Source organism: Condylura cristata, unplaced genomic scaffold (assembly GCF_000260355.1).
Source record: "Condylura cristata isolate star-nosed mole 26May11 unplaced genomic scaffold, ConCri1.0 scaffold00049, whole genome shotgun sequence".
NCBI classification, from domain to species: domain Eukaryota; kingdom Metazoa; phylum Chordata; class Mammalia; order Eulipotyphla; family Talpidae; genus Condylura; species Condylura cristata.
The window spans coordinates 117,751-131,717 of NW_004567150.1; the positions used below are offsets into that span (position 1 = coordinate 117,751).

Sequence of the window (13,967 nt, forward strand, 5' to 3'; positions counted from 1 at the left end):
CAGGCAAGACAGGAGAGATCTGCTATGCCATGTGGTTAGCATCCTGGTTGGGGATCAAACTTGTGATGCAGTGGCTGCCAATAGCTTCATAGTGCTGAGACTTAACCCCTTGTTGTCACCAGGGAGGTTCCCATTTTGAAATTTCTAAACAGTAACTTTTATAGTAGTTCTGGACAATATGTTAAACACTAAATCAGAGGACTGTAATAATACTGAAAGAGGAATATCATAATACAAAGTTAATGAATAGTTAAAAATTTTTGCCAATAATTTATATTAAAGGGAAAACAAAATATTCTCTGTTATATTAAAAATATAGTAAAAATGCTTATCATATGACAAAGTAACTTGTGCGGTGATTCTTACCTTGCTGGTTTCAGGGCTATCAGGGTCAAACTGAACTTGCTTAACAGCCAATTCTCTTCCTGTATCAACATCATAACAGAGGTAGACCCTGCCAAATGCTCCCTGGCCAAGCAGTTTACCCAGTCTCCAGTTGGTGGGAGCACGAGGTGCTAAAAAGGAACATTTTCTTAAAATGGAATAGTCAGATGTCATATAAATGGTGAAGGACTAAATGAGTATAATGAATTAATGACATCCCTAATGGACTATTCTTGGATAAGAAAGTCTTGAACACCCAAATTACATAGTAACTCACCCAAATAATATCATCTTTCAAAATTTTTTTCTTTACCCAATTTTTTAAGAATTCTAAACCCACACATGGTTCATAACCCCATAAATTTTTTTTCCAGTACTACTGGTATTTTTTTCTGATTACAAATGTAATAACACCTTTCACTCAATCTAAGATAGCACTGGTCATAATATGCACACTGTCTTCTAATCTTTTGCAGAAATATTTGTAATAATTTCTATTATGATGAAAGTTGGAAAGAATATCACTCACATTCTAACAAGAAAAAATCTTGAAAGCAGCTATAAGTAAAAAGCATACAGAGGCAGAGAGATAAGAAAGAACAGACTTCTATTCAGATGGCATATAAAGCAGAGGGTAAGCAAGAATAGTTTCAAAGTGCTCAAAGAATTAAAAAAAAAAAACTGCCCAGAAAATATATCTTTCAAGAATAGAGAAATAAAAACCCTTTCAAAAAAGCAAACAAAGCAGAATGGAAGAATCAAAAAAAAAATTAAATGCAATTTAATTTCCTTCAGGCAAAAGTAATTTATACTTCATAGTCTTGATCTACATAAACAAAGATCTACAGAGGTAAATACAGATATAAATAAAAGAAACTCTTATTTTTAAACACTTAAAAGATAAAGCAAAAATTAACAGCAATGTAGTATGAGGTCAGACATGTAAAAGTAAAATACATAAGCACTACAAGCTTCAATAAAGATTTTGAACATAATGTTTTGTATGTACTGCTCACTTAATATTAAGTCCAAATACTTCATAATCTGGCCTTCATAACCATTCTAGTCCTGTTCCCACTGTTTCAAATAAGTTATCTACCACTTCAGACAAAAATAAACTATTCCTCATTTTTTGAACATGCCATGGTCTCTTGCACATGTCACTTTTCATCACTGGTGAATTTCTACTTATATTCAAGATCTAGATTAACTGCTACATTATAATTATTTCTGCATACATCATTCTCCCTGCTAGACTTTAGCTTAGAGGTCATGTTTGAAATCTCAACATTAGGTATTCAAAAATCTATCTGGAATGAATAACTGAATGAATTTTTATAAATTTATCCAAGGACAGCATTATAAAGTAGTTAGGAATAATAGCAAGCACTGACACTCCAGCCACCTTTAGAAATACCATCTTTACCTCTTTTGAGAAGGCGGTCTCATTCATAGGACAGGCTTGGTATTTATTCCTCTTAATATTATAAAGCCTGCAAAGGTTCGATCTGCTATACATCTCACAGTGCCAATTTCTATTACTTACAGCGGCTGGGAGGACTGATGTCCATTACAGTCAAAGTAGGATTGTCTATGTCACTTCCCCTTCTTCTGATTCGACTATCATCAAACTCTGGGGTAAAGATACTGCTTCCACTACTAGTGCTTAAGGAGTGATCAGTAGGACTGAAACTCACAGGAGACCGGAAGCTGGTCCCCTGGGTTCTTCTAGCTCTTGGAAAAGTTTTACGACCTAAAAAAAAATGCAAACAGAATTATCTTATATCTTTTATAGCATGGTGCAATCGAAAGTATTTATAACTTGTAACACATGGAACAGAAATTTGTCCTGTGACTAGACTAAGAAACTAAAATCACAATGATTTTAGCAGTAATTGTTTAAAGAGCTCATAAATATATCCTTGTTAACACTGAACCATGCAAAAATACAAAGAAAAGATAAAAGCAGATATGAAAAGGGGGGGGGGAGAAACAGGATCTGAATACAAATTCAAATAAGCTCTTATGTAAACTCACACAAAATCACAGAATAAAACACCCTTGTATTTGAATAAGAGAGGGAAAAATTCTATTATTTCCAATAATGATTTAAACATTAAAAAATTTGGATTTATTGACAATATTTTTTCCTTAAACAGATGATGCACATGCAAATGCTAGCATCAAGAAATTAAATTTTGAATTCATACCATTCTAAATAGTGAGACAGCTGGCACAAAGCTAAGATGTTATCTGTGATGATGCAATTTTGTTTAAAAAATTTTAACAAGTGATTCAAGAACAAATTTACTTCTAGTGGTATCAATATGAATTTTTTTAATTCATTTTTATTTTGAGATTATTAACAGTTATGTCCTAATTGCCAGATACATACCATCATTGTAGTCTTGATGGTGATATGAAATGTGATACCTTCTTGGATACGTTCCTCCTTTACCAAATTTTTCAAATATGGGGTTATCATAGTCTATTTAAGACACATAAGAAATTAAATGTTATTAAAAAGTCAGTATTTTTAATGATGAAAACACATTTACAAATTTACTTTTACCTCCTCTACCATCTGTTATAGCCCTTTGTCCCTTTTCCTCAGAGCCCTCACAGTTTATTAATGTTTACTGGTAACTATTGAGTTATTGGAAAAGTCTTGACACATTTTTGCTTGAAAAACATAAAAAATACATGATGATTTTTCAGAGTAAAAACTCTTGTCTCATAGTGTGTTATATAAATGTAAATGTCCAATATTTGTTTTTATCATTGTGACATGCTTTATTACATATAATTACTTCAAACTCCCTCCATTTTGCTGTAAATAGTATCATTTCATCTTTCCTAATGGCTGTATAGTTTTCCACAGCATGAATATACCACATCTTCATGATCTAATTGCCTACTGATGGGTAATTAGGCTGCCTCCATGTTCTAGTTATTGTAAATAGTGCTGCAATAAACACTGTAGAGGATACAGCTTTTTGCATTAATGCTTTTATGATCTTTGGATAGATGCCCAAAAGTAGGAACAGATTTTAGATTAAAAAAAAAACCCCTCTTGCATCCAATCAAAACAGTAGTCAATGAGAAATATTTAAACATTTAGAATATGCATTTTCTAACCTGAAAATTCCTGATGATTATCTGGATTGCTCTGTGCCCTAGGCATTCGTGATTTTGGATAACTCTCTCTAAAAGTACAAAAAGGCAAGTTAATTAATACTATGTAAATTACACATGAGAAAAATATTTGTATTTTAAATATTTTTTTAGACATAGAAATGAGAGTGTGTATGTATATGTATTTAGATAGGTATATGTATCTAATTTACCTACCTGCCTACCTCCCTATAAATGAATTCACTTTGAAATGTTAATGTAATTTTAAAAAAGAGAAAGTCCATTTGAAGCACTTAATTTGTACTTGCAGGCAAAAAGCCTGGCTTTAAAAATTAATTCATGTTATTTGCTACAAAGTCCTTTCACTCATTTGTCCTTGTGACTATAGGGATAATTTCATAGGTAGAGAAAAAGTGAATGAATGAGAGAATAATTGTTTAATGCAGTTATTTCATTTCTTATGTTTTTGCAGGGTAATTATAAATATATATATTTACATTGATATACTGGCATGTCAATTTCTTTACCACTAGCCAATAATTATTTCTGGCTACTGGGTACCTCATGATAATGTGTTGATTTTCCTTTGAGACTTAACTATATGTAGGTTTTCCTCCCAGCAATAGGGGGAGTACAGGTGTTGATCACTGATGTTATTGCAATTTTTTTTGTAAATGTCTAAAACAAATAAAATTAATCGAAAGAGTACAGTTGTAAGTTATACATTTTGGAATCATAGAGTTTTGGTAATTAGCAATGTAACAACCTTGGCAAATCACTTTTATTAAGTGATTCCATATAAAAAGAAAATAATAATTTCAAAATCACTAAGAGAAAATGAGAGTGTGTACGTATATGTATTTAGATAGGTATATGGAAAGTGCTCAGGACATGTCTTTCAAATATTATGTACTCAATTATATAGCTCTCTCACTACTTTCAGTATTTCCCTGACTTTCTTATAAATTAAGAGGTAGACTGGACAGAAAATGGCTTCATGTATGCAGATAACAGAAAATTAAGCATCTATACCTAGACAACATTAACTATATTTTCAAAATTTGCTTGTATAAAGCAGTCCCAGATGAGCACTGTTCTATTAGAATCAAGAGGGAGCACTTAAAACAAAATATTCACAACACAATTTGTCTCCACTTATATTCCTGAACAATCACTTCACAGAATAAAAGCAATAAATTTTAAATGACAGCAAACATACTGAGTAAGCTACTTATTTATAATTTGGTCCCCAAATGAATATAATTCTCAACAGATGAAGCAATTCAAGAAATGCTACAATTTCACCAACAGTTGTAAAAGTAAATGTACATAAATTCTAAGTTTGCATTTATCTTCAATCACACAATTTTAATAAGAAATTCCTTCTTATACTTTTGTTACGTGAAAATAGTATAGTCAGCTTTCATTTTAGCTTACAAAGATACAGAGCCCATATAAAGGCAACTGTCCAAACTATAAAAAAAAAAAATACTCACTTGCCATAAGCATAGACAAGTATCCCCTGAATGTAACACACAAAAAGTTGGTAATTCACATGTTACATTTATCTACATATATTAAAACAAAACCATAATCAACATTACCCATCCAAAGGACTATCAAGGGATGGACAACTTCCTGAGCCAGAATTTTCTGGGCTGCTTAAAGATAATGGATCCAGCATCTAGAAAAACAAAGATTTCCATTATGGTTCTATAAGACATCATAAGTTACTGGCTTTTTTAAATAACAGTTTTGTTGAGATATATTTTGTTGAGACATAACATAAAATAAAGCATACAGTTAAGTGATTTTTAGTACACTGAGAGTCATACTATCCTCACTACAAACTTAGGACACTTTCAGTACCCTTAAAAGAAACCCACTATCAATAGCAATCACTCCTAATATTATTTATTTTTTAAATGTTTTAAATGTAATTGTCCCCTACACACAAACTACACATAAAGTAAAAAAAACACATACAACTTCAAAATTTCCTAAGAGAAAAAACTATTTCTCTATAGTTTGTCAGTAAAATCAAAACTGAAATATTTCACATGGTTTTCCTTACCAAAAACTCAAGAACCAAGACAAAAGGCATCATGGCTGCTATGTTATCAGAAAATATAAATTCCTGCAATAGTTTAAGCAACCAATGTAATGTTAAGAAAATAACAACAATTCCATAAAATCACTTCAATACTATAAAACTTTCAAAAAGTTTAAATATTTAGAAAGTTGACAAACCTCAGTTTCACCAAGTTAATTATCTGAAGTTTTACTCTATCTTTTAAATATTAATGTAAAAATATGAACATTAATACAAACCACATTTATCCATTTACAAATAAGCAATGTAAAAAATATTAGTCTTATTACAACTTTCATTATGTATAAATGCACCCACACATTTTCTTTTCCTTCACCTTTTACTATTGAGTTCACTTAACAAGCACAGTATGGAATTAGGAAAGAGTAAACACATACACATCCTTGATAAACCTGCCAAACCACACAAACCTGATAACAGCCCTTAACATAAAGTAAAAATCAACTTTTGCTTACTTGGTCCATGCTCTCTGGAATGAATTCTCCTTCACTATTGATACTGGTAAATGACCCATTCCGGGCAACCTGGTGTAATTCATCTGGAATGTAACCTGGCGGAGGGGAGCTTCTGTCTCTACTAGTGGAACCTCAAGAGGAAAAGTTAAATGATTTTATAAATATCAGCAGGGAACTAAATTTTAATTAACTATACATACAAAAAATCTACAAAATTACTGGTACTAAATGTAGAGTCAGACCTCAGTTCAAACCCCAGTTCTAGTTATACCAGTTGTCTATCTTTGAAAAAGTTATACAATCGCCAGAAACCTGTTTCCTTGGTCATTTAATTCATATTAGAGCTTAATAAATTTGGAATCCCGGGCTTTATTCTTAGGCACTTAAAAATCAGGCTTTCTTTCAAGATACACTCCTGGAATTTAAATTTCTTCACAGTTTAGAAAATGAGGGAATCTAATAGTATATCTAATCAATTGCATCATTTCTTATGAGACTATAAATCTAATTTTACTTGATTCTACAGAAATGATGCTATGTTTAATTAACAGTTTCTCCCCATTCCTCCTAATTTTTTAAAATAAAAAATGGGGAGGCCCTCCCTGGTGGCGCAGCGGGTTAAAGCACAGCACTGAGAATCTGAAGCCACTTCCGCAAGAATTCGATTCCCGCCTGCCGCCTGCCCGGAGGAGACCACATGGCGAGCCAGACCTCTCCTGACCCGCCCGCTGCTTCCCTCAGCAGTGTACTTCGTAGATCTGCCTGTTCTGCTCCCCACTCTGTCTCTGGTGAAGCTTCTCACCGCCCCTGAGCCTCTGGCCTGTACCCCAGTTCTGTATGCACAAATAAATAAATCTTTAAAAAAATAATAAAATAAAATAAAAATAAAAAATGGGGAAGTTAAATTTTTATCAAATTTAAAGGAGAAAAAAAAAGTTTTGCCTTATGTAAAGGAACTGTTGTATACCAACATTTGCTGGAGATAAAATAAGGAGAGAGAGAACCAAATGATTACCAAGAGAAGTGTATAACAGAGATAATTTTCTATACTAACTCTTTGCCACTTATATTTTCGTTCCTTACATATGCACTGTTTTACTCATTACTAAAAGGAGATAAGGAGTAAAAAGGGTTATAAAAATTTCATCTTCCTACTTCACAACTCAGTCTTCTTAACTTTTGTTAGTAATGGGTATACCAATGCATTCTTGGTCAAGATTGCCAGACCTGCAAAATACTTTCATCTCATCCCAAAAGAAGTTGTTGTAGCATTCTTTTATGAAAATAATTAAAGAAAACTATAATGGTAACATCTATCAAAACCAATCCAAATATAAAGAGATGCCAATAAAAGACCTGTAATTTTATGTATTAGCCAGTCTCTTTATGCTGGCTCTGAAGTCAAACAACAAGAATATGTATAAGTAGAATAAAAGTGAGATATTAGTAGCTTTCATTTTTAAAGCATCAATTTAATGCAGTTAGCTTGCTTTGTCCAATGCAACTAAAGTGAATTGGCAATCTATTGCTTTAAAATGATAGGTACTATAATATAATAAGAAAAGGAAATAGGGCCCTCCCTGGTGGCACAGCGGGTTAAAGCACTGCACTAAGAAGCTTAAGCCACTTCCGCATGAGTTCGATCCCCGCCTGCCCAGGAGGAGATCCACATGGCAAGGCAGACCTCTCCTGACCCGCCCGCTGCTCCCCTCAGCAGTGTACTTCATTGATCTGCCTGTTCTGCCCCCCACTCTGTCCCTGGTGAATCCTCTCACCCTCCGCATCTCTGGCCTGTACCCCAGTTCTGTATGAATAAATAAATTAAATAAAAAAGAAAAGGAAATAAAGATATGTATGGGCCTATTTGGTGGTGCAGGGGTTAAGATACAGCACTCTGAAGCTAATTAGTCACTACCTCACAAGTTGGATTCCCAGCCAGGAAGGTGACCCACATGGTGAAGCCTGTCTTGTCTGCTGTTTCTCTCAGCAGTGTATTTTAGTCAATCACCTTGTTCTGCTCTCAACTCTGTCTCCGGTGAATCCTCTCTCGCACACACACATTCCCCCACCCCCAACACACCACTCTGGCTTCCATTCCAGCTTTTGTATGCATAAATAATAATAAATAAAATAAACCTTAAAAATAAAGAAATGTTATGATTAAAAAGACATGCTTTCTACTTTGAAAAGCAAAATGTAGTTTAAAAGTGCCCCAATTTATTGCTATAACAATTCCACAACTTAAAGTTGGTAGTCTCAGGTTATTGAGCTATAATTTGAATTCAGTTATTCCTAACGCTATTTCACCAAAATTTTATTTTTTTTGTTAAAGATTTATTTACTTATGCATACAAAAACTGGCATACAGGCCAGAGATGGCAGGGGAGGGGGTAAGAGGATTCACTAGAGACAGAGTAGAGAACAGAACAGGCAGACTGACTGAAATACATTGCTAAATGGAGCAGCTAGAAGGACAGGACAGGTCACCAATGGAGGTCACCTCCCTGACTCATGCTGCAGTGGCTGTGGATAGTTTCATAGTGCTGCACTTTAACCCACTGCATCACCAGTGAGGGCCCTAGTTCACCAAAATTTTAAATGGTATCAAAACATATATAAATGAAAATATATATCCAAATGTCATCTCTGCTGACCACATTTCCATCATTTCTGAAACCAAAAGACAGACATTTAAAAGTAAGCAGTTATGAAACAGTTTGTTCTGGAGACCAAAAAATTTGAATAATAGATTTTTTTTTTGGTGATTTGCATGCCAACTTAATCTTTTGTTATTAATATTCCTACTCTGTTGCCAGTCTTCTTAAATTTCCAACCACTTCTCTCATTTTGTCCCACTCTCCTGCTTCCCTGCTAATCACTTTTCACTTACTCTCCCACTTTTACCCTTCAAATTCATTCTTTGCATGTTTTCATGCCATCTTTACTGACCGTGTCCACTACCCTATCTATTAAGAACATTTACACCAGTGGTTTTTGAGCTAAATAATACTTTTATCATGTAAAATGTAGGTGACCAAAGTTTTACACAAACTGAAGGTACACAGAAAATGAAGAGCTGAGAGCACCTATCCTGTCCATACCTCTCTATTAGACCTCCTTAAAAAAAAACACAGTATGCAAGATTCATTTTCTTTTATAACATATGCTTAACCATAACATAATTTTTAGTGACAAAAACTAGCTATTAAAAAAGTTATAACAAAGCATAATAAACCAACCTTTTCTGATAACATTAATGGTAATTACTATCACCAACATTATTGTTAAAAACTGAGAGAAATGTGTATGAACTTAAGTCTATCTGTTAATCTCAACATACTAGAATTACACCTTTTAATTTTCTCCTTCACTTACCTTTGAGGTTGTTTTTGAATCTGTTAAATATTAAAATACTCTGGTTATATAAAGAAAGAAATACAGGAGTTGAGATAATAAATTCTGTTAATATTTGAATAACTCTTCAAGGGATATTAGATACCAGTGCATAGTTAATTGACATCAATTACAAAAACAGACCACTCTATATCAGGGTTATTTTTAGGTGTTATCCTACATTAAATGGTGGAAAAGAAACTGAGAAACCACCCATAATATGATTCTGACAATGGTTTTCTTACCTATTATAGAAAGCCGTTTTTTCCTCTCTGCTCCAAATACTGTGTTATCCAAATCTTCCAGGGATGGTAATGGTTCTAAATTATTAGCCTACAAAGGGAAAAAGATGATTAATGCTATTCTTTCCATTTAGGTCTTTAAACAGAGTCCTACCAAATAAAATATAGGCAATCAAGGTTTTATACACATACCACCTACCAAATATAACCGAAACAGTCTACATTGTTTGCAGGCCTTATCAAATTTACTCTTTGAAACTAATTCTAAAGTAATTCTTCCTAAGTTTTCAGTTTCTACTAGTTTTATATGTACAGTACATTATACTTTTTGGCTACATAGTTTTGAGAAAATTAAAGTAGAACAATTACAATGTGTAAGCTTCAATTAAATCATAAATTCCAATTCATACCTGTGTACTTCCATTTATTACAAGTAATATCTTGAGACTTTTCATATGAATACTACGATCTAGTAGTTCCACAGCTTTGTCCAAGTCATCTTGGGTTGTTAATGGAATTACCAACTAGACAAAAAAAGAATACAGAGAATCATGCAGTCATCTCACCAATTCAAGTCCTTCTAAGAGATTATTTTATATATATCTGATATATATGTGCAATATATATCAGAATTATAAAACTCAAAATAACTTGCTCTTGATTTGTTGGTACAATGATATTCTGACTGAATATATTGTTTTGCTCTTCCCGCCACTAAGATAATAGAACAAATATGCACAGTACTTTCTGCTTTATTAATCATGAAATTCCTCTAGAAAACACAAAGATTAAAATTAATTTTCTAGGATATTGCTAAACTTAAGTTATAGTATCCTTACTCCAAAACCACATGAAATGAATACACACAAAAACTATATGAAATAAAGGTACATTCTTTCATCTCATTGATGAACCTTTCAGTTTTTAATCACTAGTAGCCACGGATTTACATTCTTACCAAGTATGCATAAGCGACATAAGCAACAGCTGCCATGGGAGGGTAAATGTACTGCAACCTACTGTCAACCTGGAGCTCCTATGATCCTTGCAACTTAACCATTACATTTTAAAACAAATAAGTTAAATGAGTCAGTCATCTCAGAATAAAACTGAATCATGATCAAACATTATAGCGGACAAAAGCACAATTCACACAATTTAAATAAATTAAAAGCTCCTTTTTTTAAAGAAAAGCGAACACTTAGTAGCTTAAAATTACTGCCAGTAACCTTCCATTTCACTAAAAAATGGATGGAATAAAAACAAGTGAACATATTCCACACGTGTTGGTCTGCTGTACTTAATTAGCACACTATCTGATAAAGCCATACAAATGCAAAATGTCTAGCTAGTTTTAAGTCCTTAGATATATAAATTCCTACAGAACAAGGACACTTCACACCAGCAATTAACACAAAGCATGGCAAAGAGGAAACACTTGGAAAATATTGTTTAATAAATAGCATAGAGGAAAGCTTCATTTGCATACAAACCCAATAGCTGACATAAGATGCATTCTCTGCAGATTTCTTTATCAAAAAATTTCCTTATTTTAAGAAAAGCTACCAGCCACAAATATAAACCAGGACTGAGAATTCCAACAAGCAACCTGTTTACATTTATTTACTCTGTGCTTGAAATTATATTCCCAAACACAGTAGCTAATTTATTTGTATCTACCACCACAAGTTATCTAATAACTAGGTCTTCTTTTTCTTTTTCCTGTGAGAAATCTCTTCTAATAAAAAGATGAATCTCATTTACTTAATTAAATCCCTTCTGATATCTATCAAGAACATCTTTTTCTTATCATCAATATTATTTAGTATTACATATTAAGGACTTGTAAACACTTTAAAGCAATGATAAAAGACTGTTCTGCCCATTTTTCATTTGAGGGGATTACTTGAATCTTTACTTTTACTACACATTTATTGAAAATTGGATTGTTTACTTCACCAAGATTTTGTTGCTTTGGGAGGAAAACACTACTTTAAATCACAGTAACAAAGTATTAATGTACATGATTCAGTTGATCTTCATTTACTTCTATGAATTTTAACATTTTAGAGGGCCCTCCCTGGTGGCCCAATGTGATAACATGCAGCACTACGAAGCCAGTCGTTGTTTAATCCCCAGCCCTGGAAATGACCCACATAGCACATAAGACCTCTGCTGCCTCACCCGCTGCCTCACCCTATGCTCCCCTTAGCAATGCACTTCATCTATCTTCCTGTTCTGTTCCCCACTCTGTCTTTGATGAATGCTCTCATCGCCCATGCACCTTTGGCCTGTGCACCACTTCTGTATGCATAAATAAATAAATATTAAAAAAAAAATTCTAGAGAAGTGCCTGGAGCAGCAGCCAGGACTATGGTTCTAATGTGATCCCATGAAAATTCTAAGGTCAGCTATTACAAATTTAATGTAATGATTAAAAAACACTAAGTATCAAGAACAAGTCCCAGCTTATCTAAACTATAGTAAATAAATAACACAATTTTTGTGCTTGGTGAATTCATTTCAGTCTCATTCATTAACTCTACTTTCCACTCACTTATGGGTAAATAAGTTGTATGTAACTATAAATGCTTTCCAGAAAAGAAGCCAAAAACTGAGTCTTAAAACCAATATTTAGAACCTAAATTTAAAAATTCTCTTGACTCCCTGGTCCCAGTGGCTCCCCGGGACTTGGGTTGGAGTTGGGGCTGCCAGCACTTGGTCTCCTGTAGACCCAGCTGGAGGCATCCTCTGATCACTGACCCGGAGACCCTGAGGGATGGCAGAGGAGGAGTAAAGTAATAAAAAACTCACATGATTGCTCCTGATATAAAAGTTTGTTGTATGTCACTTCTAATACATCATACCCACCATGGACACACCAAGCACAGAGGGAACCTGGGACATCTGAAGGCTACAAAGATTAACAGACACCTTCCAGAAACACGGACTCAATGTGTTACTAGCAGAGGTTGAACACCACAAGGGACCCCTGACTGTTATCAGCTGAGATGATAGACACAATTACACAGAGTGGGGGCTGGGAAAAATAACACAACCCAGATACCCTCGACAACTGAAGTGTCTGGAAGTCCCTCAGCCATTCCAAAAAGAACATCCAAAAAAAAAAATGCCAGTAAATAATAGCAACACCGTGTCTCAGTGAATAGAAAGTATTAGAAAATACACAACAGGGAAAAGAAAACAAGCAAATACTAAAGCAAGTGCACAGGGGGAAAATTCACCACAAAAAGATCAGTCAGCAGAAACCCCTAAAGAAATGGAACAATGGCTCAGATTACCAGATAAAGAATTCAGAATCACCACGATAAACAAATAGAAAGATGATGAGAAGGAAATAAATGAAATGAGGCAAACCATCAAGGAGTTGAAGAATGCAATCAAGGAGTTGAAGAATGCAATCAAAGAAATGAATGAAAGAAAGGAAACAAAGGGAAAAGATATGAGACAAGCAAACAATGGACTGAAGAAAGAAAATGAAACATAAAAAAAAGGAAATAGAAGAAATGCAGGAAATGAAAAGGCCACTAGAGGAGAAAAAGAAGACTGGGAAAAGTAATGAAAACAGAATAGAAGAAATGCAAGAACGAATCAGCACACTTGAAGACACAGAAACAATTAAAAAAAGAGAAAGAAGTAAAAAGGAAAAGGAATGAAGAAACACTTCAAGAGCTATCTGACACCATTAGTAAAGGAAACATCAGAGTTATAGGTATCCCAGAAGGCGAAGAGAAAGGCCAAGGAATAGAGAAAATATTCACAGAGATAATAGAAGAGAACTTCCCTAATATGAAGAAAGCAGACATCCAAAAAGCAAGAAGAACCCCATGATGAGAGGAGAAAAACAGAAAGATATATTATTATAAAACTTCCAAGAATACAAGACAAGGAAAAGACAATGACAATGACAAGAGGGAGGGAAGAAACAACCTACAAAGGGATAACGATCGGGATGACATCAGACTTCTCTGAAGAAACACTACGGGCAAGAAGAGAGTGGAGCATTAAATAACAACCAAGAATACTCTACCCTGCAAAGCTCTCCTTCCTCTACAAAGAAAGAATAAGGACAGGCCCTCCCTGGTGGCACAATGGGTTAAAGCACAGCACTAAGAATCTGGAGCTGCTTCCGCATGAGTTCGATTCCCGCCTGCCCCGAAGGTGACCACATGGTGTGGCAGACCTCTCCTGACCCACCCGCTGCTTCCCTCAGCAGTGTACTTC

At 34.1% G+C, this 13,967-nt stretch overlaps 1 protein-coding gene across 1 annotated transcript in view; it reads right to left on the reverse strand.

Moving 5' to 3' along the window:
• MAP3K2 (mitogen-activated protein kinase kinase kinase 2) overlaps window positions 1–13,967 on the reverse strand; it is a 41,685-nt gene that overhangs the window by 14,102 nt on the left and 13,616 nt on the right. Inside the window, exons 5-12 of the mRNA XM_004694878.2 lie at window positions 10,133–10,246; window positions 9,726–9,813; window positions 6,088–6,218; window positions 5,124–5,203; window positions 3,523–3,590; window positions 2,780–2,872; window positions 1,931–2,137; window positions 367–515 (exon numbers count right to left, since the gene is read on the reverse strand). Coding sequence (XP_004694935.1) covers window positions 367–515; window positions 1,931–2,137; window positions 2,780–2,872; window positions 3,523–3,590; window positions 5,124–5,203; window positions 6,088–6,218; window positions 9,726–9,813; window positions 10,133–10,246 — 930 coding nt within the window. The remainder of the gene's footprint in view (window positions 1–366; window positions 516–1,930; window positions 2,138–2,779; window positions 2,873–3,522; window positions 3,591–5,123; window positions 5,204–6,087; window positions 6,219–9,725; window positions 9,814–10,132; window positions 10,247–13,967) is intronic.